The 26,358-nt window shown below is 41.1% G+C and overlaps 2 protein-coding genes across 3 annotated transcripts in view; one reads left to right on the plus strand and one right to left on the minus strand.

Moving 5' to 3' along the window:
- The window catches only part of LOC139940603 (DDRGK domain-containing protein 1-like), a 39,358-nt gene extending 35,283 nt beyond the window's left edge, over positions 1-4,075 (plus strand). Inside the window, exons 7-8 of one of the 2 annotated variants that reach the window (XR_011786471.1) lie at positions 2,239-3,385; positions 3,480-4,075. Coding sequence is in view for 1 of the 2 variants with exons in the window: in XM_071936939.1 (XP_071793040.1) it covers positions 2,239-2,466 (228 nt within the window). In the remaining variant the exon portion in view is untranslated. Of the gene's footprint in view, positions 1-2,238 lie in introns of both variants that reach the window. The other variant, XM_071936939.1, reaches the window with a different exon arrangement.
- Positions 4,076-11,521: 7,446 nt separating this feature from the next.
- On the minus strand, positions 11,522-18,922 carry LOC139940840 (uncharacterized). Its single transcript, XM_071937221.1, has 4 exons — positions 18,829-18,922; positions 14,642-14,879; positions 12,681-13,171; positions 11,522-11,727 (listed from the first exon to the last, which is right to left on the minus strand). Exons 1-4 carry the CDS (start codon positions 18,920-18,922, stop codon positions 11,522-11,524), a joined length of 1,029 nt encoding a protein of 342 aa, XP_071793322.1.
- Positions 18,923-26,358: the final 7,436 nt, after the last annotated feature.

Below are 26,358 nucleotides of genomic sequence, written 5' to 3' on the forward strand. Positions count from 1 at the left end.
ATGATAATTGACACAGGTCTTTAGTTCCCCAGAAGGTTTGGATCAAGCTTTAGCATCTTAAATCAAAGGAAGGACACTGTTAGTTTTTAAAATGAGTTGTGAGAGATGAGTTTACAACATCTGTCAAGACCGATAGTTGCTGCAGCTTTTGAGAAGTTGGTTGGTCTTGGATTGAGCGGTCCAATGCTTCTTGAAGATTTGAAGAGGCCCTGTATTGTGTATATCCTCAAAGTAGTCTTAAAACTCATCATCAAGACTCTGTGGTGAATCATGAGAAGGTACATGTAGTCTGGTAGCTGCCTTGCTGCATTTGGATTAGCTAAGGAATTAACAATCTGAAATAACTCCTTGCTGTCACAATTGGTAATCTGTGAGCTGTGGTAATTGCGTTTAGATGACATTTGTTGTAGATCCTGCAGTACTACCGGTAAGTATAAATCTGTTTTGCAACCTCAAGGCCAGAGCTTTTGTAATCATCCTCAGTGGTCTCTAATGTTATTTCAGAGAGCGAGCTCATCCGAGTACCATGGGCAGTTTGGCCCGAAAGGGATGGTTTTGGTCACCATTGGAGCATGGTTATCAAGGTGTTGATGCAGTGTTGAGTCAATGTTAATTTGTTCAGGTCAGAGGTACGTGCATTACCCGGTATACGTTTGGAGGACCTTAGAGATGAGTGATATCAGCCATGAAGCTTCCAAGGTCAATATCACTCAGCTTCCTTCAATACCGTAGGGTCTTCCTCACAGCAAAAGGACGTTGAAGCTTGAGATGGCACTTTAGGTCGGGTCGTGAGAAGGGAGACAGCAGATTCTTTTGTAATACAAAAATTACAGTGGATTCCTTGCATGTGAATTAGATCAAGTGTGTGATCAGATCGATGTGTGATCATGCTGCTCTGTAAGATGAAAGAGGTCAGAAGCTTTGCTATCATTGGGTATGTTCACATGCAGATGGAAGTCCCCAAACAAAACAATTTTGCCAGGAACAATAACAGCTGATTCCAGTAGTGTTGAACGTTCATCTAACAACAATGCTGACGGTAGATGCAGGTGGTCTATACATGTAGATATTAAATAACCTAAGGCTGGACAAACTTCTGGAACCTGTTACATTCATGTATTTTATTGATTTGAAAGACTTGGATTTTTTGTTGGATGCGGGTTGGTGGCCGGTTTGGTATTTTGTTTATTAACAAGACATACACGGATCAAGATCGTTTACAACGTTGGATAGAGTTATTTTACCATTTTTTTCAAAACAGAAAGAAAAACAAAATTCCTTTTTTAAATAATTAAAACTGTTTTGAAAAGTTATACATGGTGGTCCTGTTGACATTGTGAATTACATGTAATGTCAACCAACCTTGCTTTTAAGGAGTATGAACAGTTTGTGAACGATACAACACAGCACCACACAGGACATTGTGAGTCCCACCCCCCCCCCCCCCACCCTGCAAGATTTGTTTTCAACCAAATCACGCCCTCGAGCAGGCAGGAACTACATGTTAATTAGCCTTCATCCGATTTGTGAGTTGTATTCACAAACTTAAGTACATTCAGACATCTTTACCTTTTTAGGACTAATTGTATTATTCCCAAAATAGTTGAAACCATCATGTGTTTCTACATGTAGCTGATGAATCAGCTCGAAGTAACAAGGGAACAATTTCAAGATGTAGGCCTAGGGTAAGATTTGTGCATTCAAAAGTGAAATGGATACTTGCCAAGTCTAACAGCTGAATTATGTTTAGAAGCATCGCATAAGTTCAACAACAATTAAAAAACAGGAAGATGTTTTCAAAAGAAATAAAGCATCTGAAGATATGTACACAGAGGCCAGATTCATAAGCAGCAGAAATCCATTATAATTCAACCAATGAGACTTCTGTTAAAGGAAGTGATCGGACTGTCTTTAGACCTTGTAATGAAGTTCTACATGACACTTGAATGGGTGATGTGTCTTTTTGCATTTCTGAAATTATTGTTTGAATTGGTTTGCAATTTAGCAGATCAAGTGGTTTATTAAATCTGAATGAATAAGAAAACATGTATGTGTATTTATTATTGCACAGTGATGTATTAAAGTCCTCTTGCTGGTCCCTATATATCCTACCTCAGAATTTCCAATGTTTACTTGAGCATTACACATGTTTGTGAATAAAGGTAGAACATACTGTGGGTGATCATTACATAAATACATATGACATGTTACGTAATGAATACAATGTTTTCACTACAGGATGCAATTCAAAGGGTGCAGGAGCTTCAAGATCAAGACTTGATTACTGGAGTTATTGATGATCGTGGAAAGTACATTTTCATTTCCCAGGATGAGCTGGAGGGAGTGGCTAGATTTATGCGCCAGAGGGGCAGAGTGTCCATCAGTGAACTTGCAGAAGCTAGTAATACATTAATTTTATTTAATACGGGAACAAAATCCACTTTAAAAGAAACACTTGTAGCATGAGTTCAAATTGCAGAATTGAATGATTCTCAACCAACTTTTACAGAGAAACTAAATCTGAGTAGAATAACACACTGTATGTTTAAAACAAACTAATGTTTCATGGTGTTTGTATTAAATTTAGTGATCAAGTTAAAGACGCTCGACACCATTGGTAATTGTCAAAGACTAGTCTTCACAGTTGTGTATCTCAACATATACATAATATAACAAACCTGTGAAGCTCAATCGATCGTCAAAGCAGCGAGATATTAATGCAAGAAAAGACATCCCAGTGGCACCATGGTCACTTGAAGTTGTGTGCTTTCAGGTGCTTAATTTCAAGACCTCAAAAGCCGTGTTCGCAGTCGCACTTGATTAATATTTTGGGTAACTTATAACCATGACGCTGGGTAACATTCCGACGGGTTAACTTTCCCACCGTCCGCACTTGGATTTATTTCACTCAGGTAAACTTACCAAAACCACTTTTTGGTTTTTGGCTCGATCTTTCGCAACTATTGTTAATCTAAACAATTCATTATCAAATTCACCGCTCCGCTTTTTTTTTTACAACTTCCACTTGCTAGCATTGAGGCCATGAGTCATGGTCTGACACAAAGGTCCCATTATGTGGCTAGGAAAACCTGCTACACTATTTTCTGCACAGTCTGGCTCTGTTGTGTTTTTATTGCTTGTTGTATAGGGGGTGCGGTGCATAAGGACATAAAGGGACCAATACTCGGCTAGCTTTAGTACACACAATCTAGCGGTTGTTGACTGCATTTCCCTAGTACTGCTGTACAAATCGCCGTCATATTGAAACTTTTGATCGCAACTTCTGAATGGGTCAATTCTCGAACTTATAAACCCGTGTACGGGAAAATTATTCCGTGTTTTTCTGCTTTAGAGTTGCATTCCTGATTTTTGCTACATTGAATGGGTCAATTCTCGAACTTATAAACCCGTGTACGGGAAAATTATTCCGTGTTTTTCTGCTTTAGAGTTGCATTCCTGATTTTTGCTACATTGAATAGTTCAATAATCAGGAACTACTAATGACAAAACATGTTGGCTTTTTCGGGTCATTGACGAAATAGGAGATTTAACCGAGGCGTTGCATCCGCATTGGACTTTCTGGCTCGGTTAAACCATGGAGGAATTAATTTATTCCTCCATGATTAAACTGACCTAGTCAATCTTCCTGGGCACCTTTGGCTAGGTTAAACTACCCATTGGGTCGGGTAAGCTACCTGGGAGGAAAACTTCCTGGGATGTTCGCATTGGACTTAAAATGGGTAAGTTACCCTTTGGCTCGGTTAGTTTACCCAAATTAAGTCAAATGCGAACAGGGCTTAATTCTAAATCTGAGGTCTCGAAATCAAGTTCGTGGAAAACTACTTCTTTCTCGAAAACTACGTCACTTCAGAGGGAGCTGTTTCTCACAATGTTTAATACTATCAACCTCTCCCCATTACTCGTAATCAAGAAAGGTTTTATGATAAAAATTATTTTGAGTAATTACCAATAGTGTCCACTGCCTTTAAAGGAACACGTTGCCTTGGATCGGACGAGTTGGTCTATAAAAAAGCGATTGTAACTGTTTGTTATAAAATGCATATGGTTGGAAAGATAATTTAAAAGTAGAATACAATGATCCACACAAGTTTGCCTCGAAATTGCGTGGTTTTCCTTTTACTGTGCGAACGAACACGGTCGGCCATTTATGGGAGTCAAAAATTTGACTCCCATAAATGGCCGACCGTGTTAGCCGACGAGGTAAAAGGAAAACCGTGCAATTTCGAGGCATGTTTGTGTGGATCATTGTATACTACTTTTACAGCATCTTTCTACCCATATGCATATTATAACAAACGCTTTTCAATGACCAACTCGACCGATCCAAGGCAACGTGTTCCTTTAAGGCCACTTTAACACACTAATGGTAATTATTCAAAATAATTGTTAGCATAAAATCTTTATTTTTTGAGCATTTAAGTGGAGAGCTGTTGATAGTATAAAACATTTTGAGAAACGACTCCCTCTGAAGTAATGTAGGTTTTGAGAAAGAAGTAATTTCTCACTAAAATATTTGAAGTTGAGTTTGAGACCTCAGCTGAGGTCTTGAAACCAAGCATCTGAAAGCACACAACTTGTGCGACAAAGGCGCCCTTTTCCCCGTTACTCCCTCTCAACTTCGACAACCAAGTGATCACAAATTTTCACAGGTTTGTTATTTTATGCATAAATTGAGATACACCAAGTGACACCAAGACTGGCCTTTGACAATCACCAAAGGTGTCCAGCCATCGATTTCACAAAGAGTTAGGACTCGTCTTATCTCAAGTTAGAACGAGTAACTCGTCCTAACTTAGGATTTTATCTTAAGGTCTTCATGCTACAGTGCAGGGTTGGGACTCGTCCTAAGTCATAAGATTGATCCTTAGTTAGGAAGAGTTTTTTTAAATCGATGGCAGTGCCTATAAAGTCTGTAGTCCTAACTATGTAGCATTATCAGTTGTATATTATTTATAGCCAGACACCTAAGCAAATTGATATGCATTTTCAATGCTTCCTTTTAAGTGAAATCTGACTAGGTGTCAGATGGTAGCCGTGTTTGAAAATGGTGCAAGAACCAAGCAAGAAAAGCAACTTTATCATTGATTTTAATTGGCAGGCATGACACATGGCTCTGCGAACCAGGAAGTTTACAAAAGTCATCCTACTTTTGTATGTGCCTTCCTATTTTGATTTGATGCAACATGATTAGGTTGAGGGTCACTCACTGCGGAGTTCCCATTTATAACAAACCCTGTTTTTATGAATCTAAAGGTATTATGCTGGTCAGTGACCTGCTTCTTGAAGATAGAAGAATTTATCTATTTGGTACATGGGTATATAGAGGGGTGTCAACAAAACGTTTTGAAATGGGGAGTATTTATCCCAGCTTGGAAATAATGCTTTTACTGGGAAATGTACACTGCACATGGTCTTTCTGGGCTTGCTACATGGAACAAACCCAACTGATAAAAGGGCAAGTTCTTTTTGGCTTTGAACTACTCGGTACTTTCCCGAGTTCTGTGGGGAAAAAATCATTGCAGTACCCGCTGCTTTAAATAACCACACTTGGTCCAAGCTTTATATTAAACATTTGGAAGACCTTTCTAAACGCCCGGGAAGGGCAAATGCTCCCTGAATGTTCTTTCCAACGGTGTTGGCGATTGTTAATTTTTAGATAGAATTGTTTGCATGATATCGGTGGCCGCTGTTTAAATAGGATTCAAACTGCCTCTAGCTACCAGGCAATCTTAGTGGTCTAGTTGGCAAAGATCAATTCGAATCCCACCTTATAAGTACTGAATATACAGTGATTTCACACATCTGTGTATGCTAAGGGTATATATAACCCAAAAAATATTATTTATCCGGATGCAAATTTACCCTTAACTAAACTTGTTTTTGAATATTATAATGTGGCGAAATGAGAATTCTTCTCAAATGCTCCACTTTTTTCTTTTCTTTTTTAATGGCCCAAATACATATTAACAGTGAGTAACACAGAGCCTATTTTGTTTTCTCATGAACTTAGGTCTATAATAAGGAATACATTTTCCACTGGTTGGTTTTCTGGTGTTTATATTGGGATCTATATTTGACATGCAAGATTAACATTGTATTTGTATAACATGTATCCTATAAGCAGTTAAGAATACCACGACTGTCACAAACATGAAGGCTGTTTTCAAGGATGAGAAAGGTTTAAAGTCCATTAAGACAAAGTACAAGCTTGAGGAAAGCATGTTTTAATCTCAAACTTCATAATTTGAATTCATAATTCAAGATTTGTTTAAATCGTACAAATCTTCCGGGAAAATATCTGGCAAATTTAAAATAGTTATATAGAATTAGCCGAACCCCAAAATCACCATTATCTGGTGCAGTCCCTTCAAATAAGAGAATAATGAAATTTCAAAAATTCTGACAGAATATGATGTGCGTTTTTTTCCATTTCCCTGCCCCCCATTTTTTTTTTCATAAATGAGATTACCAAAGTTACGAAATGTTCAGAAATATGTAAATGAATATGTGAAAGGGTGTAAAATACCTAAAAACCAATACATCTTTAAACATGATCAAAACACAGCAAGGGATTTTTTCATCACATCCAACAACCATACACATTCCATTTCAAAAGTAGTCTTAAGTAGGTCTTTTAAATGAAGTTGATGATCCAAACCAAATAAATGAACCCGATTTAATGTAATTCTGTTTTGCCGCAGGTATACGCACTTGATGGTATATGGGATCGTAATCGAAAATAAATTGGTTTTATGCCGAACTGCATACATGTCCTCTATGATACGCCTCTGCTTAATTGGATAATGCATGAATCAATCTGGACAGGCGTGCCCAAGATTTTACTGTACTAAAGTGCACAAATCTCGACTAGCCCTTGGGGAAAATACTTGCACAAATAGTCGCCTTTATTGTGTCAGTTATTCCCTTTCCCACCCTAATTGAAAAATATGTCCCCGGGCGTAAAACTCAAGCGAAGAAACGATTAAAAAAAAATCAAGATTGATGTTGAGACAGACTGCTTTTCCCCAACAAGGATACATACATAAGCAAGGCGAACAAGCAAAGCGTTTTTAAAGCTGAAATGCACATAGCCCCAGGCCCTGTCATTTCTCTTTGATTCAGCGAACCAATTTGGTAGCTCTATTGAGATTCCTTTACTTTAAACCATCTTCCTTTAATTGGCCAATCTAGGCCGGGGAACTTTAACTAATTGCCCGATCGTTCACCTGCGGACAAAAATAAATTTGGAATTAAATGAAACAAAAAGGCACACTGGTTTACTTTTTCAATCTACCAAAACCTCAACGACTTGTGTGTATTTGGAGAAAGGCATACTGAATTAAAACACACACAAAAACAATACCCTAATCCAGTTATGATTTTATTTTGTAAGAATTTTTTTCCTTTATTCGAAACATTGAAAGGCTGCCATCTTTTCACTCTCGGAAAATAAATGCACACAGACTTTGTGTGTAACATTCTCGCACGTCAAACAAGAATACCCGTCAAACGAAGAATTTTGTTCTGAACTAAATCTTTGTTTAAAAAACCGCCGATATACGGTAGACAGTCACGTGAAATTGAGCCCAGTTCCCTTTTTATCTTGTTCGATTTTGTGACTTGAGTACATTAGTGCAGTTTAGGCTGACCTTGCAAAAACATGTCGTATTTTAAGTGAATAGACCCTTGCGGTGACAGCAATGGGTACACATTTTATTACCCCCAAACTGGTGTTGTATAGTTCACGAACTAAAAGGAAAATCACACAATTAATATATTCGTGCGACTAATTATATGATACTTTCAAAATATCTTTTCGATCCTATTAAAGACCAGTGTGTGCCAGCTTAATGATCGTGCCCCCCCCCCCCCCCCCCATACGGCAAACTGTATACAAGCTTCTTCTGATAGCGCCCCCTTTTTAATCAATCTCCCTCAGCCCACGTTAATTTCCCATATGGAGGACTAGGGACAGATTTATTTAGCACTGACAACGTGTCCCGTCCATTCTTGAACACATTCTGCAACTACCACAGTAGGACTTATTTACAATATGTAATATACTTGGATAAAAATATCCAATACATTTTAAAATTTCAAAGTAAAACTTCCAGGGTTACGATCGAGCAAGGTAATCCAGGAAAGAAAAGAGTGCCTTGGCGAGAGTCGTAGACCACTGGGAACGAGTTTACGCCTGTAGGCATCGGTGTCTATTCGCTGAAGACACTTCAGTTTGACGATTCCCAAGGCGCGACCAACCATCAAATCGGATTTTCACAGCTGTATAAAGCGCCCTAGCTCGTCGTAGTGGATGCCGTAATACAATCTTAATAAAGACAAATATCCACATGGGTGTTATACAAAACCAATATTAACTGTTTGGCATTCATGCAGTGGAGATAATTTTTTCATTCGTTGAAATATTTGATGTTCTATACAAAAACTGTGCTTCGTCTCGTTGAATAGAACACCCACACTTCAACTTATGAAAATACTCTCTCCATTGCACCCATAAACATTCATCATTCGTTTACTATAGGTCTTCCGGGCCAATTTCAGAAATTTCAAACTGGGTTATCTGTTTTGCTATTTTAATGCATGATCCAATTTCGTTTTCGAGAACACATTGTTTCTTTCTTCTCATTCAGATTCGTTTCAGTCATTCGATTTTGTTAGTAGGCATTCACGAGTACACTTTGACCAGAATCTAAACTTGAATTTCTACTACCTTTTTACAATTCATGAAATCAAATTAAATCATCGAATCGCACATGAATTTGTAGTTTTTGTTTTCTTTTTCGTTTAATAATGGACAATGAAATTCAACTTCTGTGCGTTCAAAATAAACGTGAGCCATACCCCGAAACTTTTGATTGGCACTTGAGTTATTCTTCGTAAGATGCGTTTCAGTGTTTTTTTACATTTCATTTACATTCTGTATGTAAGCCTATTGTTTTTAATTTCGCAATACTTGCTCCTTTTGATTTGTTACCGTATAGTTTTGAAAGCCTGTAGCCGATACACACTCGATAGAAGACTGTCAAGTTTAATTTATTTTAACAAGTTAATAACGGTCATAATTTTGAATTGAAAAGAAAAGAAAAAAACTTTTCGCAGGTTGTTCACTATTCTAAACTGACCATGAGGCAGCCATCTTTTCATTCAAAATCGCGTAGGAGATAATACATGAGACAGGAATCTCATCCTAATCGGCACATCTGTCTAGACACACGATACATGGGCGTCAATCTGTCTTGAAAGATGGGGGAGGGGGCATCGTTCGTCATTGAGCATTTATGAAGTTGGGTCCGAGGCCCGCTTTAGGGCTCGGAATTTCGTTAGGTCGTAGATGCTCTCTGGTGCAATTTAGCATGTTCAGAGGAATCTTTTGACCCTTTAAATTCATCTGAAATGATTTAAAAGTAAACAAATAATGCAGTACAAATTCGTCCACAAATTATTGTCGGGCCCTTTTGGATGCCGAGTCTGAGTGGGTGGTTTGGCTCCCTCAGATGTTTGATTTTCGGGACTTTAAGGTCATTGTAATCCAATTGGTGCACCATTTTGTTAAAGGCAGTGGACACTATATGTATTTGTCAAAGACTAGCCTTCACAGTTGGTGTATCTCAACATAATGCAAATAACAAATCCATGAAAGTTTTAGCTCAATCGGATAGCTTGCGAGATAATAATGAAAGAAAAAAAACACCCTTGTCACACGAAGTTGTGTGCGTTTGGATGGTTGGTTTCGAGACCTCAAGTTCTAAATTTAGAACTTGAGGTCTAGAAATCAAATTACTTCTTTCTCGAAAACTACGTCACTTCAGGGAGCCGTTTCTCACAATGTTTACCATCAACATCTCCCCATTACTCGTCACCAAGAAAGGTTTTATGCTAATAATTATTTTGAGTAATAACCAATAGTGTCCACTGCCTAGATGGAGCATTGTGTGGAATTTGAAGCCTTATACGGTGTGGGGTCTGGGGCCCGCTTAAGGGCCGGGAAACATTTTGCATTCTGTAATGCTCTGTGGGGAGGGGCAAGTCTGTCAACGACGCGTCGCGACGGAGCACGCAAGCGTCCTTTACGGCGTGAATCCGGGCCCGCGTAAGGGGGACACTTTTGCATTGTAGATGCTCTGTGGTGCAGTCTTAGGCAAGTGAGATCCATGATATCGATGAATGACAGGGGCGTAAATCCGTCTTGAAAGGTGGGGGGAACATAACATTTACGGCGTGGGGTCAGGGGCCCGCTTTAGGGCCCGGGAATTTTGTTTAGCCCGTAGATGCCCTCTTGTGCAGTCTAGTGAACCTGAGGGGTGATGTTCCCCCCTCTCAGAAGTTGGAATTTAATGCCTTTTTCAAGCTATGATGCACCTATTCTTGCTATCATGGTTATTGTACCTAAAAAGCAACTCAATTATAGCTTCGTTATATCAATATTGTTTCTGCATTCTAATGCTCAGGCGGCGGTTCATCCCTATCATCACTCGACCTAAGACACAAGTTTTATGGGGCAAATCTGTCAGAATGGAACAGAACATCTGTAATGTGAGCAGCAGTAGAACCTTTTGGGTTGACAGCATCTTCAAGTGCGGATCTATGAACCAAGTTTTTTGGGGGAAATCTGTCGAAGAGTGAAATCACGAGTGCGAAACCTTTACGGCATGGGTCCGGGGCCGCTTAAGGGCCCGGAAAAATTTTGCATTGTAGATGCTCTGTGGTGCAATCTTAGGCCAATAAGAGGCATACAGAACGGAACAGAACATCTGTAAAATGTGAGCAGCAGTAGAACCTTTTGGGTTAACAGCATTTTCAAGTGCGGATCCATGAACCAAGTTTTAAGGGGAAATACTGTCAAAAAGTGAGCACGTGAGTGTGAAACCTTTACGACATGGGTCCGTGCTCTGTGGTGCAATCTTTAGGCCATTTAGCGGCCAAAATGGCAAACGAAACAGAACAATAAGCTGTGTGAATATTGTGTTCAAGAGTGCTCCACAGTTCCACAGTGCAAAACACGATTTTCATGATAAAGGTGGAACGACACGGGGAATATTTGATACTGTGCCCCCACCCTTCGAAAATGGGGTGGGGTTGGGGGGGGGGTACACGTCCCTTCCGCTCTTTCAAGGGGGAGTTGCAAATCTGTCAACGATGGAGCATGCGTGTGAGAAGCCTTTACGGCTCGGGGTGCGGGCCCGATGAAGGACCCGGGAAAATTTTGCATTTTAGATGTTCTGTGATGCAATATAGGGCCAATTTTGAGGGGGATATTGTGTCATCCTTTGCCCACGGGATTCATGCCCATATAGGGACACAGGGTTTCATGATAAAGGTGGTCAAAAAGGTGGGGGACATTTGATATTGTGTCCCACACCCTCCAAAAGGTGGGGGACATGTCCAGATATAGGTTGTGTATCGCTAAGCGATAACGTCTATGAAGTGCAAAACAAGATAAAACAACTGATGCAGGTACAACCCGATGAACAACTTGTGTAGTTCATGAGACAGTGTGAGTTCTTGCTAAGGCTCGTTCAACCATATCTGGCAGCAGTCTGACGTCCACAGAAATGACATGAGAATTGCCGTATCCCTGTCGTGGTGTTAGAGATGGCACTTCGTCCATGTCGGCATTCCCGAGCAGCTTCTCCAGCATCATCTTTGTGCCACTGGTCACTGCTGCATGCTGCTGCATGCTGCAGCATGCTGCCATTTGGCAAGATCTCCAAAATTTTCAGTGAGTGTCGATGTTTGTGCGTTTAGTAGCGCAGCTAAGGCCGCCAGACATCTCGGTGTCCACAAGCTATCTGCCATACCCCTCCCCCCGTACGTACGGACTTGGGCAGTTACTTATCCCCTATATACTTTATGTACAGAATATATACAACATATAAGTTCTTAGGCCGAAGTGAAGTGGAAGGTAATGAGAAGTTATTTAACACCAGTGTTTATGTTAAGTCCAAAGGGTTTGACTGTCTTGAGTTGGTGAATCCAGTGTGATTCTCTACTCTTGCGGTGTGTGTCATCACCATTGCAAGCTTCAATCACCAGAAGTTCAACATCACTGACACTATGATTGGGGCTGTTGAAGTGGATAGAGACTGGGTACGGTTTCTTAGTCTTTATGGAAGAGACATGATTCGCAAAGCGAAGACTAAGTTTGGTCTTAGTCTCTCCCACATATTGTAGCCCACATCTCTTACATGATATGACATAGACTACATTAGATGTGCTACATTCAGAGTCGGTCTTGATGTTGTATGAAGAGCCAGTGGTATGACTCTTCACCTTAAATGAGGGCTTAATGTGCAGACACGTTCTGCATTTGGAACGGGTACATTTATGACAGCCCAGTATATCTGTCGGGGGTTGTGTTTGGACTGTACCTGGGGGAAGTTTGGCCCTGACTAGTATGTCACCAAGGTTCTTAGGGCGGCGGAATGCAACCATGGGAACCTTAGGGATTGCTGAGTGTAACCTGCTGGAGGAGTGAAGTATAGGCATGTTATTATTGAGAATTGAGGGAAGTTTGGGTAGTTTGGGGTGGAAGGTGGTGACCAAAGCAACTCTATTGGTCGGAGCTTTTTTAGCTCCCGTGTTAGTCAACAGAGTATGACGAGGTACGTTGAGAGCCCTGTTGATAGCAAGTTGGACCCTACGTTCGCTGTGTCCCCTAGATACAAGGTGTTTCCTTAGCTCTGATGAGCGCCTCTTGTACAGAGTATCTGTGGAACAGATACGCCTGATACGTAAGGCCTGACTGTAAGCAATGGCCTTCTTACAGTGACTAGGGTGACAGCTATTGGAGAGAAGGTACTGGTGGGTGTCGGTGGGTTTACTGTAAACATCTGTGACAAGGCCATTAAGAGACTTGGTTATTGTCACATCTAGAAAGTTCACACTGGTGAGAGATTGTTCGGTAGTGAACTTTATGGTGGGGTGAAATGAGTTGATATGGTTAATAAACTCATCCAAGCTGTCTTGGTCCCCACCCCAGATGGGGAAAATATCATCAATAAATCTCCACCAAACTAGTGGTCGGTTGGGGGCGGAGGAAAGGAGTCTGTCCTCCAACTGAGACATGAATAGGTTGGCATATGAGGGTGCCATCTTGGTACCCATGGCAGTACCCTGTACCTGTAGAAAATGCCTGTCAGAAAATGTGAAATTATTCTTCATTAGAATGTGGCTCATGAGTTCCTTAATATGACTCACTGAGGGGCGGGACTGATTACTAGCATTGAGGGCAGAGACACATGCACTCATGCCTTCATGATGGGGTATGTTAGTCAGTGGCGTAACCAGAGGGGGGGGGGGGGGCAGGGGGGGGCCGGCGCCCCCCCGCTCGGAACCCTTGCCCCCCCCCCTCTTGCCCCCCCATATGAAATCAGAGATAAGTATATTCTTATAGGCCTTATATATAAATCGTTTAAGGCTGCATAAAATGCTGCCGTAAAACGGAAAACTTTTATTCATTATCAGTAGGCCCTATGTGGACTATAACATGAAAAATGCGTGGAAACGCGCGCGCGATCGTATTGGCGGTAAATGTTTGTTGTGGTTTTGCGGTTACAGAGAGTGCAGGATGTGACAAAGTTCTGTTAAATACGTGGTGGTCTGAACGCAGACCAATAGCTCCGTAAACACAAAGTCAGATCATGGAGGTAGAAATTTCTACCGTCAGATCATGGAGGTAGAAATTTCTACCTCCATGGTCAGATGCACTACAGAGAAATTTACTACAGCAAAAAAATGGCCAGCGAAAAAGGTTGCTTAGACCATTTCTTCTCCTTTGAAGCAAGCGGTGCAATTGAGAGGTAAGCCTATTATTTTTAAATATCCGTTTCGTAACTAAAATGTGATAAGAACACCCACAATTTCGATCCTGTATTTTTGGCTTACACTTGTTACAATAAGGCCGAGTAAAAAAAAAAACATGTTTAGTGTCTGGGTTTCTCAAAAATAAGGAAGGAGGAGGGGCTTTTTATTTTTTATTTCAAGGTGGTCGCCATGAATGTCAAATATCAACTGTTTTTTTTTCTGCTGCTGAAATACACAAAACATTAATGAAACAGTTTAGTCAAGGTATTCAGACAAGACATTCAGTATTATTTTTTTTTTTTCTGAGATCATTTAAAATAACCCTTTTTCAAAAAGAAAAAGAAAAAAAAATGTGCATAAAAAAACTTAAGAAAAAAAAGAGGTGTCCTGTAAAAAGGAAGCGGGCGGGGACGCTAAACATTTCTATTTTTCTATTTTTACTTGGCCTAATATTATTATGTTTTGGGTATTTACACACCCACAAAGCCTAGTTGAGAATACCGTGTACAACTCTAAATTGGTACTTGCTGACCACAGTTGGTAAGTTAATCCTTTTATACAGTCAAAAAGTTTTATCTTATACAAAATGACATGTTCTCTAAGATTTTGTTGTTTTCGCAATCTTTTGTTACATGCTGACTATAGACTGTTTTAGAACTGCATTGGTGTGTATCAACTATATATCAGTTAACATATTTAATACTAATCTTGCACTTCTTTGGCCCCCCCAAATTTAATCTTTGCCCCCACTTGCCCCACCAAATGAAAATGTCTAGTTACGCCACTGATGTTAGTATACAGTGATGAAACATCAAAAGTAACCAAAATGGCAGAGTCAGGTATTTGGTGCTTGACCTCATCTAGTTTGTGGAGAAAGTCTTTGGTATCCTTGATGAAGGAAGGAATACGGCAGACTAAGGGTTTGAGGAAGCTATCGACAAACTCAGAAATGCGCTCTGTGGGGCTACCATTCCCAGATACAATAGGTCTCCCCGGGTTATTGGGCTTATGTATCTTAGGTAGAAGGTAGAACCTTGCTGTACGGGGGTCATGTGGGAGAAGATAGTTAAATGTATCTTTCTCAATACCACTATATATATTTATAGAGAACTCTATAGCTTGTACGTGTATTCTGTCCCGTATAAATTATGATAAAAGTTAATTTGTATTTTTTTGTACTTTTTGTAAACTTTGATGAAAAGGCCGAAATAAATTTCCCATCAGGGATAATTAAGTGAATTGCATTGAATAAAGCTGTCTGTTAAGCAGGATGCTCTTAATGCTGAGGCTGTTGTTGGTTCGTGCCAGCACTTCATTGTTGGTTGTGTGGTAGGTTGATTTTGATGCCAATGAGCATGGGCGTCAAACAGAGGGACATGTACCCCCCCCCCCCATCTTTTGGAGGGTGGGGACTCAATATTAAATGTCCCCCACCTTTTTGACCACCTTTATCATGAAGCCCAAGTTTTGCACTGTGTAAGACCAAACTCTGTGTCCCGCCATGGGCATTAATCCTGGGGGCAAAGGATGAAACCACTTGTTGATGGGTGGGGGGGGGGGGGGGGGGCAATATATCAAAATCATGTCTCCCTACAAAATTGGCCCAAGATTGCACCACAGAGCATCTAAAATGCTAAAAAAAAATTAAGGGTGGGGGACACAATATCATTAATGTTCCCTGTGCCTTTGACCACCTTTATCGTGAAACTCAAATATTGCACTGTGTGAGACCAAACCCTGTGTCCCAACCCCTGTGTCCCGTCATTGACATAAATCGTAGTACTTACTTTTACTTGAAAATTTCAAGTATTTACTACCATCCATATGAATAAAAGGAAGTAAAAACTGTTAATTAAAAGTGTTTACTAAAATGCTAAAAGTATCTACTTTTACCAAAAAGTAACTTCTTTTAATTTTAGCACTTACTTACTTCCATATGAATAAAACGGAGAATATACTACAAAATGCAAGTAAGTACTAGTGATTTTTCAAGTTACCTTGGGCACAGAAGTAAAGGGCTCGTCCGAAGAAATGACAGTGTTTATGAGTGTTCCTCACAGGATAAATTTTTTAGTCCAAAGGAAAGACATCACTGAAATATTAAATAGACACATACACAGTGGGTCGTATGAATAAAAAGTAGTACTTACTTTTACTTGAAAATTTCAAGTATTTACTACCATCCATATGAATAAAAGGAAGTAAAAACTGTTACTTAAAAGTATTTACTAAAATGCTAAAAGTATCTACTTTTACCAAAAAGTAAATGCTTTTAATTTTAGCACTTACTTACTTCCATATGAATAAAACGGAGAATATACTACAAAACGCAAGTAAGTACTAGTGATTTTTCAAGGTAGCTCCAGAGCTACCTTGGGCACAGAAGTAAAAGGCTCGTCCGAAGAAATGACAGTGTTTATGAATGTTCCTCACAGGATAAATTTTTTAGTCCAAAGGAAAGACATCACTGAAATATTAAATAGACACATACACAGTGTTTCACAACAGAAACAATACACACAAACTCAAACTGCTTTTAATCAAACTTGTTTATATATGCTGAGGATAAAATAAAACCGTTTGTAAAAAAACGTTTTGTATCATTACAGTAAGCTTTTTAAAAAGATATAAAGAATTTTTTCAACTCAGAAATGAATGCCTCGATCATTAAGGCTTATTAATATTGTTCATAAAATCAGAAGAAGTAATTTTTTAAACAATTAAATGCATTTCAATAGAATGTTGTTCGTGTTATTATTAAAGTTTAAATTAAATAGCTATACCCAGCTCTCATCTTCTCTATCCAGCGCTGTCATGCTCCACTCCAAGTTTCAAAAGCTTAACAAAAACGTTTTGATTCTGTGTGTCCATGAGTCGTCTTCATCAAAATGTTGTCAGAATAAAAACCTCATGGCTGACTTGAAGATTTCTATGTTTCTGTTAAATCAAATGCTGCTTATGTGTGTGTGAGTGCATACGTAGACGTGAATGGGAGTTGTAATACAAAGGAAACCTTTTGTTAAGAGCCATTCAGCCATGGTATATCAGAAGTATTTACTCCAAAGCATTAAAGGAACACGTTGCCTTGGATCGGTCGAGTTGGTCGTTTTTTGACCGTTTATTATAAAATGCATATGGTTAGAAAGATGATGTAAAAGTAGAATACAATGATCTACACAAATATGCCTCGAAATTGCGTGGTTTTCTTTTTACCTCGTCCAATAACACGGTCGGCCATTTATGGGAGTCAAAATTTTGACCCCCATAAATGGCCGACCGTGATAGTTCGCGATGTAAAAAGAAAACCGTGCAATTTTGAGAGATACTTGTGTGGATCATTATATTCTACTTTTAAAACATCTTTCTAACCATATACATTTCATAACAAACGGTTTCAAACGCTTTTTATAGACCAACTTCTCCGATCCAAGGCAACGTGTTCATTTAAGTGAACACTTTGCAGTAAAAGAATAGGTTTATTCATACGGAATTTAGAAGATGCTTTTACTGAATGCTTTTACTTTTTGCTAGTACTTGTCAGTAAATACTACTTTTTATTCATACGACCCAGTGTTTCACAACAGAAACAATACACACAAACTCAAACTGCTTTTAATCAAACTTGTTTATAAATGCTGAGGATAAAATAAAACCGTTTGTAAAAAACCGTTTTGTATCATTACAGTAAGCTTTTTAAAAAGATATAAAGAATTTTTCAACTCAGAAATGAATGCCTCGATCATTAAGGCTTATTAATATTGTTCATAAAATCAGAAGAAGTAATTTTTTAAACAATTAAATGCATTTCAATAGAATGTTGTTCGTGTTATTATTAAAGTTTAAATTAAATAGCTATACCCAGCTCTCATCTTCTCTATCCAGCGCTGTCATGCTCCACTCCAAGTTTCAAAAGCTTAACAAAAACGTTTTGATTCTGTGTGTCCATGAGTCGTCTTCATCAAAATGTTGTCAGAATAAAAACCTCATGGCTGACTTGAAGATTTCTATGTTTCTGTTAAATCAAATGCTGCTTATGTGTGTGTGAGTGCATACGTAGACGTGAATGGGAGTTGTAATACAAAGGAAACCTTTTGTTAAGAGCCATTCAGCCATGGTATATCAGAAGTATTTACTCCAAAGCATTAAGTGAATACTTTGCAGTAAAAGAATAGGTTTATTCATACGGAATTCAGAAGATGCTTTTACTGAATGCTTCTACTTGGAAGTTTATGCTTTTACTTTTTGCTAGTACTTGTCAGTAAATACTACTTTTTATTCATACGACCCAATGTCCCCAGTTTTTGTTAACTCGTGTGTCTTATTACGTATGTGCGTGCCGCCTCCATACTTTTTGGTTCTCTTGTAGTTACCGTAAATGTTTACTTTACGGTGACGCGCTGTCTCTGTCTGTCATTGTCGTTCTGTGGCCTCTATGGCGAGCAATATTGGTAATGTTTATCTTTGGTTTCACCCAGGTAACTCCGCACCCAAGGCTGTTATGAGTTCTGTTCCATTTTACACGATATTCAATTGAGACGTTTCTGAGATTGTTTTCTTTTTCTGCAAACCTTGCGTACAAACATTGCAAAACTGTCCTGTGCCCTTAAGCGGGCCCGGACCCATGCCGTAAAGGTTTCACACTCGCGTGCTCACTCTTTGACAGATTTGTCCGCCAATACTTGTGTCATAGATCTGCACGTGGAGATGCTGTTAACTCAAAAGGTTCTACTGCTGGTCACATTTTAAAGGCTTATGTTCTGTCCCATTCTTTTTGCCTCTTATTGGCCTAAGATTGCACCACAGAGCACCTAGAATTCAAAATTTTCCCGGGCACTTTGGCGGGCCCGGACCCCAGGCCGTAAAAGGCTTCGCGTTCCGCTTTATACCATGCTCCATCTTTAACAGGTTTGCCTGGCCGGTAGAGCAGAAAGCACTACCTCTCAACTTTTAGGTAGCAAGTGTCACGACCGGGATTCGAACCCACACCCTGCTGATCGAACGCCACAGCTTGAACCCGATGCCCTTGACCGCTCGGCCATGACACGCCAAGGATAGATCGTTTGATGTCGCACCTGTCCATCGTATATGCTTTGGCTGAGTTGAGTAGCGAGGTAGCTTGGTAAACACTCGTAAATCGTTCACTTACGTGGCTCTTAGTAAGACTTTAGTAAGTAAGGAGAAAGGCCGTTGTCCCGCAACGCGAGGATGAGGCGAAGACCGGAAGGCGAATTTCTCGCCATTGAGATAGTGAAGTTAGTTGACATTGTTGCATTTAATTAATCGGTGCTTAACAACAAATTTTTGGATGTCGTAACGCTGAAAAGAAAGGCCGACACCAACATGCAATGAGAGTACAAAATGTAGCTGGTTACCGCTGAACTATCGGGTTGTTGCTGTTACTAATCACTACTACCAGTAACATTTTATTGAAACACAAATTATGGCAAGTAAAATAATTGTATTAACAGAAACTACCCTAAACAACTTTAAAACCCCGCATAACCAAACAAGAACAGAAACACCAACCAAACGAACTAAATTAAAACCAACATAGTAATAAACAATACACAACTAAATTAAAATAAGAAAGTACAAAATAATAGAAGTAACAAATAACCATCACAACAAATAGTCATAATAAATACAAAATAAAATAAACGAATAAAAAAGTAAAGAAATAAATAAAAACTAAATATAAAATGATGAAATAAAATAATATAAATCAAGAAAAAATTATTTGAAAATAGATAAAAAATAGGTTGCACCTTCTCAAAAATGTCGCAATGTTTGAGAAAACTTCGCAAGGATTGTAGAACATATTAAAAGTTGTTGTCCTTCACATAAAGCTCAATTTGCCCGAAAATGTCGACCAGGAATGTTGAAAAAGGGCTTAAGAAAACCCTACGAACCCGAAAACACCCCACGTAGCACTAGTAAGGACTTACGCACTCGATTGAAGTTACGAGTGCTTCGTGAATATTACGCAACTCGCTAAGAACGAACTAGTAACACGAAAATGCTTACTAAGGCCTAAGAAGGCTTCATGAATAAGGTCCCAGATACCTTGCCTGTTCCAAAGGCAGCCCATGCAGATGGGTACGAGTGGCAAGCTTGGCATCTAGGGTGATGTCACGAGACATGGTGGACCCAATTTAGGTAGATGAAGTGTTACACCAAATGATCAAAAGGATTTCCATTGATCGTTGTGGTTGGCGGGGAATAGGTACACACCCGGGTTCTGGCTGGTACATGACCTTTGCTTTCTTGATATTGACGTGGAGACCAATTGATCTAACATCAGCTGTATGTTTTTGAAGCTGATATCTGAATATGCAACTAATCACGTTTCATCAGCTTACATAAGGTCTCTCACCAAGATCTTGGGTATCTTTTTCTTCTCCTTAAGCCTCACATCTAAACGCGACACAATAACCTGAGAGGAACATATGGCCCAAAGACCTTACACAAACAATTTATAGAGGAAATGAACTCATGTCCTGTAAAAAACAAGGAGTGGAACATTCAAAAGAATATGTAATAACTCCCAGCAGCAATCAACCCGATAGACACCTGAAGAAGACTTGTCTAGAGATGAGACGCAGTGCCGAATTTGATTCTATACCAAGAGATCTCAGGTACTTTCAGGAAAATGAGAACGGAGAGGATTAAATAATAGCACTAGCCCAAGTTTATGGGCGAGGAAGAACAATCACATCTACCTTATTCAACAAAATCGTTTCAGAAGATTGAAGAAATTCCTTCCCAGTGATTTGAGTCCAAAGTCATGCTCCTAATCAGGAAAAGGGACACACAAAACTAGCAAACTTTAGTTCTATTACCGTAACCGATATGCAATCTTTTAACCTGAGTGATGTATGTTCGCTAAAGCAACTTGACGGCAACCCAGCAAGAGAGCAGGTAGGTTTTGGATCAAGTTACAACATCTGACCTCTTACAAGCACTAACAAACTCGATTGAGAAGTCAAACGAATATCATACCGACCTTTGCCTGTTAGATTTTTAAAGACACTGGACACTACTGGTAATTGTCAAGGACCAGTCTTTTCACTTGGTGTATCTCAACATTTGCATAAAATAACCAATCTGTGAAAGTTGAGCTCAACTGGTCATCGAAGTTGCGAGATAACAATGAAGAAGAAAAAAACCTGTCCCACGAAGTTGTGTGCTTTCTGATGCTTGATTTCGAGAGCTCGAATTCTAATTCTGAGGTCTCGAAATCAAATTCGTGGAAAAGTACTTCTTTCTCGAAAACTACGTTACTTCAGAGGGAGCCGTTTCTCACAATGTTTTATACTCACGGACCAACTCACAACTACGACAGACCACTTCACAACTACGACAGACCAACTCACAACTACGACGGACCAACTCACAACTACGACGGACCAACTCACAAATACGACGGACCAACTCACAACTACGACGGACCAACTCCAACTACGACGGACCAACTCATAACTATGACGGACCAACTCACACATACGACGGTCCAACTCACAACTACGACGGACCAACTAACAACTTCAACGGACCAACTCACAACTACAACAGACCAACTCACAACTACGACAGACCAACCACAAATACGACGTACCAACTCACAACTACGACGGACCAACTCACAACTACGACGAACCAATTCATAACTACGACGGACCAACTCATAACTTTGACGGACCAACTCACACAAACGACGATCCAACTCACAACTACGACGGACCAACTCACAACTACGACGGACCAACTCACAACTATGACGGACCAACTCACACATTGGACGGTCCAACTCACAACTACGACGGACCAACTCACAACTACGACGGACCAACTCACAACTACGACAGACCAACTCACATATACGACGGACCAACTCACAACTATGACGGACCAACTCACACATACGACGGTCGAACTCACAACTAGGACGGACCAACTCACAATTCAACGGACCAACTCACAACTACGACAGACCAACTCACAACTACGACGGACCAACTCCCAACTATGACGGACCAACTCACACATACGACGGTCGAATTCACAACTAGGACGGACCAACTCACAACTTCAACGGACCAACTCACAACTATGACGGACCAACCACAAATACGACGTACCAACTCACAACTACGACGGACCAACTCACAACTACGACGGACCAACTCACAACTACGACGAACCAATTCATAACTACGACGGACCAACTCATAACTTTGACGGACCAACTCACACATACGACGGTCCAACTCACAACTACGACGGACCAACTCACAACTATGACAGACCAACTCACACATTGGACGGTCCAACTCACAACTACGACGGACCAACTCACAACTACGACGGACCAACTCACAACTACGACAGACCAACTCACATATACGACGGATCAACTCACAACTATGACGGACCAACTCACACATACGACGGTCGAACTCACAACTAGGACGGACCAACTAACAACTTCAACGGACCAACTCACAACTACGACAGACAAACTAACAACTACGACGGACCAACCACAACTTTGACGTACCAACTCACAACTACGACGGACCAATTCATAACTACGACAGACCAACTCACAACTATGACGGACCAACTAACAACTTCAACGGACCAACTCACAACTACGACAGACCAACTAACAACTACGACGGACCAACCACAACTTTGACAGACCAACTCCAATTACGACAGACCAATTCATAACTACGACGGACCAACTCACAACTACGACAGACCAACTCACAAATACGACGGACCAACTCACAACTACGACGGACCAACTAACAACTTCAACAGACCAACTCACAACTACGACAGACCAACTCACAACTACGACGGACCAACTCACAACTACGATGGATCAAACTCACATCTACGACAGACCAACTAACAACTACGACAGACCAATTCATAACTACGACGGATCAACTCACAACTACGACAGACCAACCACAACTACGACAGACCAACCCACACTTACGACGGACCAACTCGCACTTACGACGGACCAACTCACAACTACGACGGATCAACTCACAACTACGACAGACCAACTCACAAATACGACGGACCAACTCACAACTATGATGGACCAACTCACACAAACGACGGTCCAACTCACTACGACGGACCAACTCACAACTACGATGGACCAACTCACACATACGACGGTCCAACTCACAACTACGACGGACCAACTCACAACTACGACGGACCAACTCACAACTATGACGGACCAACTAACAACTTCAACGGACCAACTCACAACTACGACAGACCAACTAACAACTGCTACGGACCAACCACAACTACGACATACCAACTCACAACTACGACGGACCAATTCATAACTACGACAGACCAACTCACAACTACGACGGACCAACTCACACTCACCACTACGACGGACCAACTCACAACTACGACAGACCAATTCATCACTACGACGGACCAACCCACAACTACGACGGACCAACTCCAACTACGACAGACCAATTCATAACTACGACGGACCAACTCACAACTACGACAGACCAACTCACAAATATGACGGACCAACTCACAACTACGACGGACCAATTCATAACTCCGACAGATCAACTCACAACTACGACAGACCAACCACAACTACGACAGACCAACTCACATTTACGACGGACCAACTCACAACTACGACGGATCAACTCACAACTACGACAGACCAACTCACAAATACGACGGACCAACTCACAAATACGATGGACCAGCTCACACTTACGACGGACAAACTCACACTTACGACGGACCAACTCCAACTACGACAGACCAATTCATAACTACGACGGACCAACTCACAACTACGACAGACCAACTCACAAATACGACAGACCAACTCACAACTACGACGGACCAACTAACAACTTCAACAAACTAACTCACAACTACGACAGACCAACTCACAACTACGATGGACCAACCACAAATACGACGTACCAACTCACAACTACGACGGTCCAACTCACAACTACGACGGACCAACTCACAACTACGATGGATCAAACTCACATCTACGACAGACCAACTAACAACTACGACAGACCAATTCATAACTACGACGGATCAACTCACAACTACGACAGACCAACCACAACTACGACAGACCAACTCACACTTACGACGGACCAACTCGCACTTACGACGGACCAACTCACAACTACGACCGATCAACTCACAACTACGACAGACCAACTCACAACAACGACGGATCAACTCACAACTACGACAGACCAACTCACAACTACGACGGACCAACTCACAACTATGATGGACCAACTCACACAAACGACGGTCCAACTCACTACGACGGACCAACTCACAACTACGATGGACCAACTCACAACTACGACAGACCAACTCACATATACGACGGACCAACTCACAACTATGACGGACCAACTCACACATACGACGGTCGAACTCACAACTAGGACGGACCAACTCACAACTTCAACGGACCAACTCACAACTACGACAGACCAACTCACAACTACGACAGACCAACTCACAACTACGACGGACCAACTCACAACTACGACGGACCAACTAACAACTTCAACGGACCAACTCACAACTACGACAGACCAACTAACAACTGCGACGGACCAACCACAACTACGACGTACCAACTCACAACTACGACGGACCAATTCATAACTACGACAGACCAACTCACAACTACGACGGACCAACTCACACTCACCACTACGACGGACCAACTCACAACTACGACAGACCAATTCATCACTACGACGGACCTACCCACAACTACGACGGACCAACTCCAACTACGACAGACCAATTCATAACTACGACGGACCAACTCACAACTACGACAGACCAACTCACAAATATGACGGACCAACTCACAACTACGACGGACCAATTCATAACTCCGACAGATCAACTCACAACTACGACAGACCAACCACAACTACGACAGACCAACTCACATTTACGACGGACCAACTCACAACTACGACGGATCAACTCACAACTACGACAGACCAACTCACACTTACGACGGACCAACTCACAACTACGACGGATCAACTCACAACTACGACAGACCAACTCACAAATACGACGGACCAACTCACAAATACGATGGACCAGCTCACACTTACGACGGACAAACTCACACTTACGACGGACCAACTCCAACTACGACAGACCAATTCATAACTACGACGGACCAACTCACAACTACGACAGACCAACTCACAAATACGACAGACCAACTCACAACTACGACGGACCAACTAACAACTTCAACAAACCAACTCACAACTACGACAGACCAACTCACAACTACGATGGACCAACCACAAATACGACGTACCAACTCACAACTACGACGGTCCAACTCACAACTACGACGGACCAACTCACAACTACGATGGATCAAACTCACATCTACGACAGACCAACTAACAACTACGACAGACCAATTCATAACTACGACGGATCAACTCACAACTACGACAGACCAACCACAACTACGACAGACCAACTCACACTTACGACGGACCAACTCGCACTTACGACGGACCAACTCACAACTACGACGGATCAACTCACAACTACGACAGACCAACTCACAACTACGACGGATCAACTCACAACTACGACAGACCAACTCACAACTACGACGGACCAACTCACAACTATGATGGACCAACTCACACAAACGACGGTCCAACTCACTACGACGGACCAACTCACAACTACGACGGACCAACTCACAACTACGACAGACCAACTCACATATACGACGGACCAACTCACAACTATGACGGACCAACTCACACATACGACGGTCGAACTCACAACTAGGACGGACCAACTCACAACTTCAACGGACCAACTCACAACTACGACAGACCAACTCACAACTACGACAGACCAACTCACAACTACGACGGACCAACTCACAACTACGACGGACCAACTAACAACTTCAACGGACCAACTCACAACTACGACAGACCAACTAACAACTGCGACGGACCAACCACAACTACGACGTACCAACTCACAACTACGACGGACCAATTCATAACTACGACAGACCAACTCACAACTACGACGGACCAACTCACACTCACCAATACGATGGACCAACTCACAACTACAACAGACCAATTCATCACTACGACGGACCAACCCACAACTACGACCGACCAACTCCAACTACGACAGACCAATTCATAACTACGACGGACCAACTCACAAATACGACAGACCAACTCACAAATATGACGGACCAACTCACAACTACGACGGACCAATTCATAACTACGACAGATCAACTCACAACTACGACAGACTAACTCACAAATACGACAGACCAACTCACAAATACGACGGACCAGCTCACACTTACGTTGGACAAACTCACACTTACGACGGACCAACTCCAACTACCACAGACCAATTCATAACTACGAC

The sequence above is a fragment of the Asterias amurensis genome, chromosome 8 (genome assembly GCF_032118995.1).
Source record: "Asterias amurensis chromosome 8, ASM3211899v1".
NCBI classification, from domain to species: Eukaryota; Metazoa; Echinodermata; class Asteroidea; order Forcipulatida; family Asteriidae; genus Asterias; species Asterias amurensis.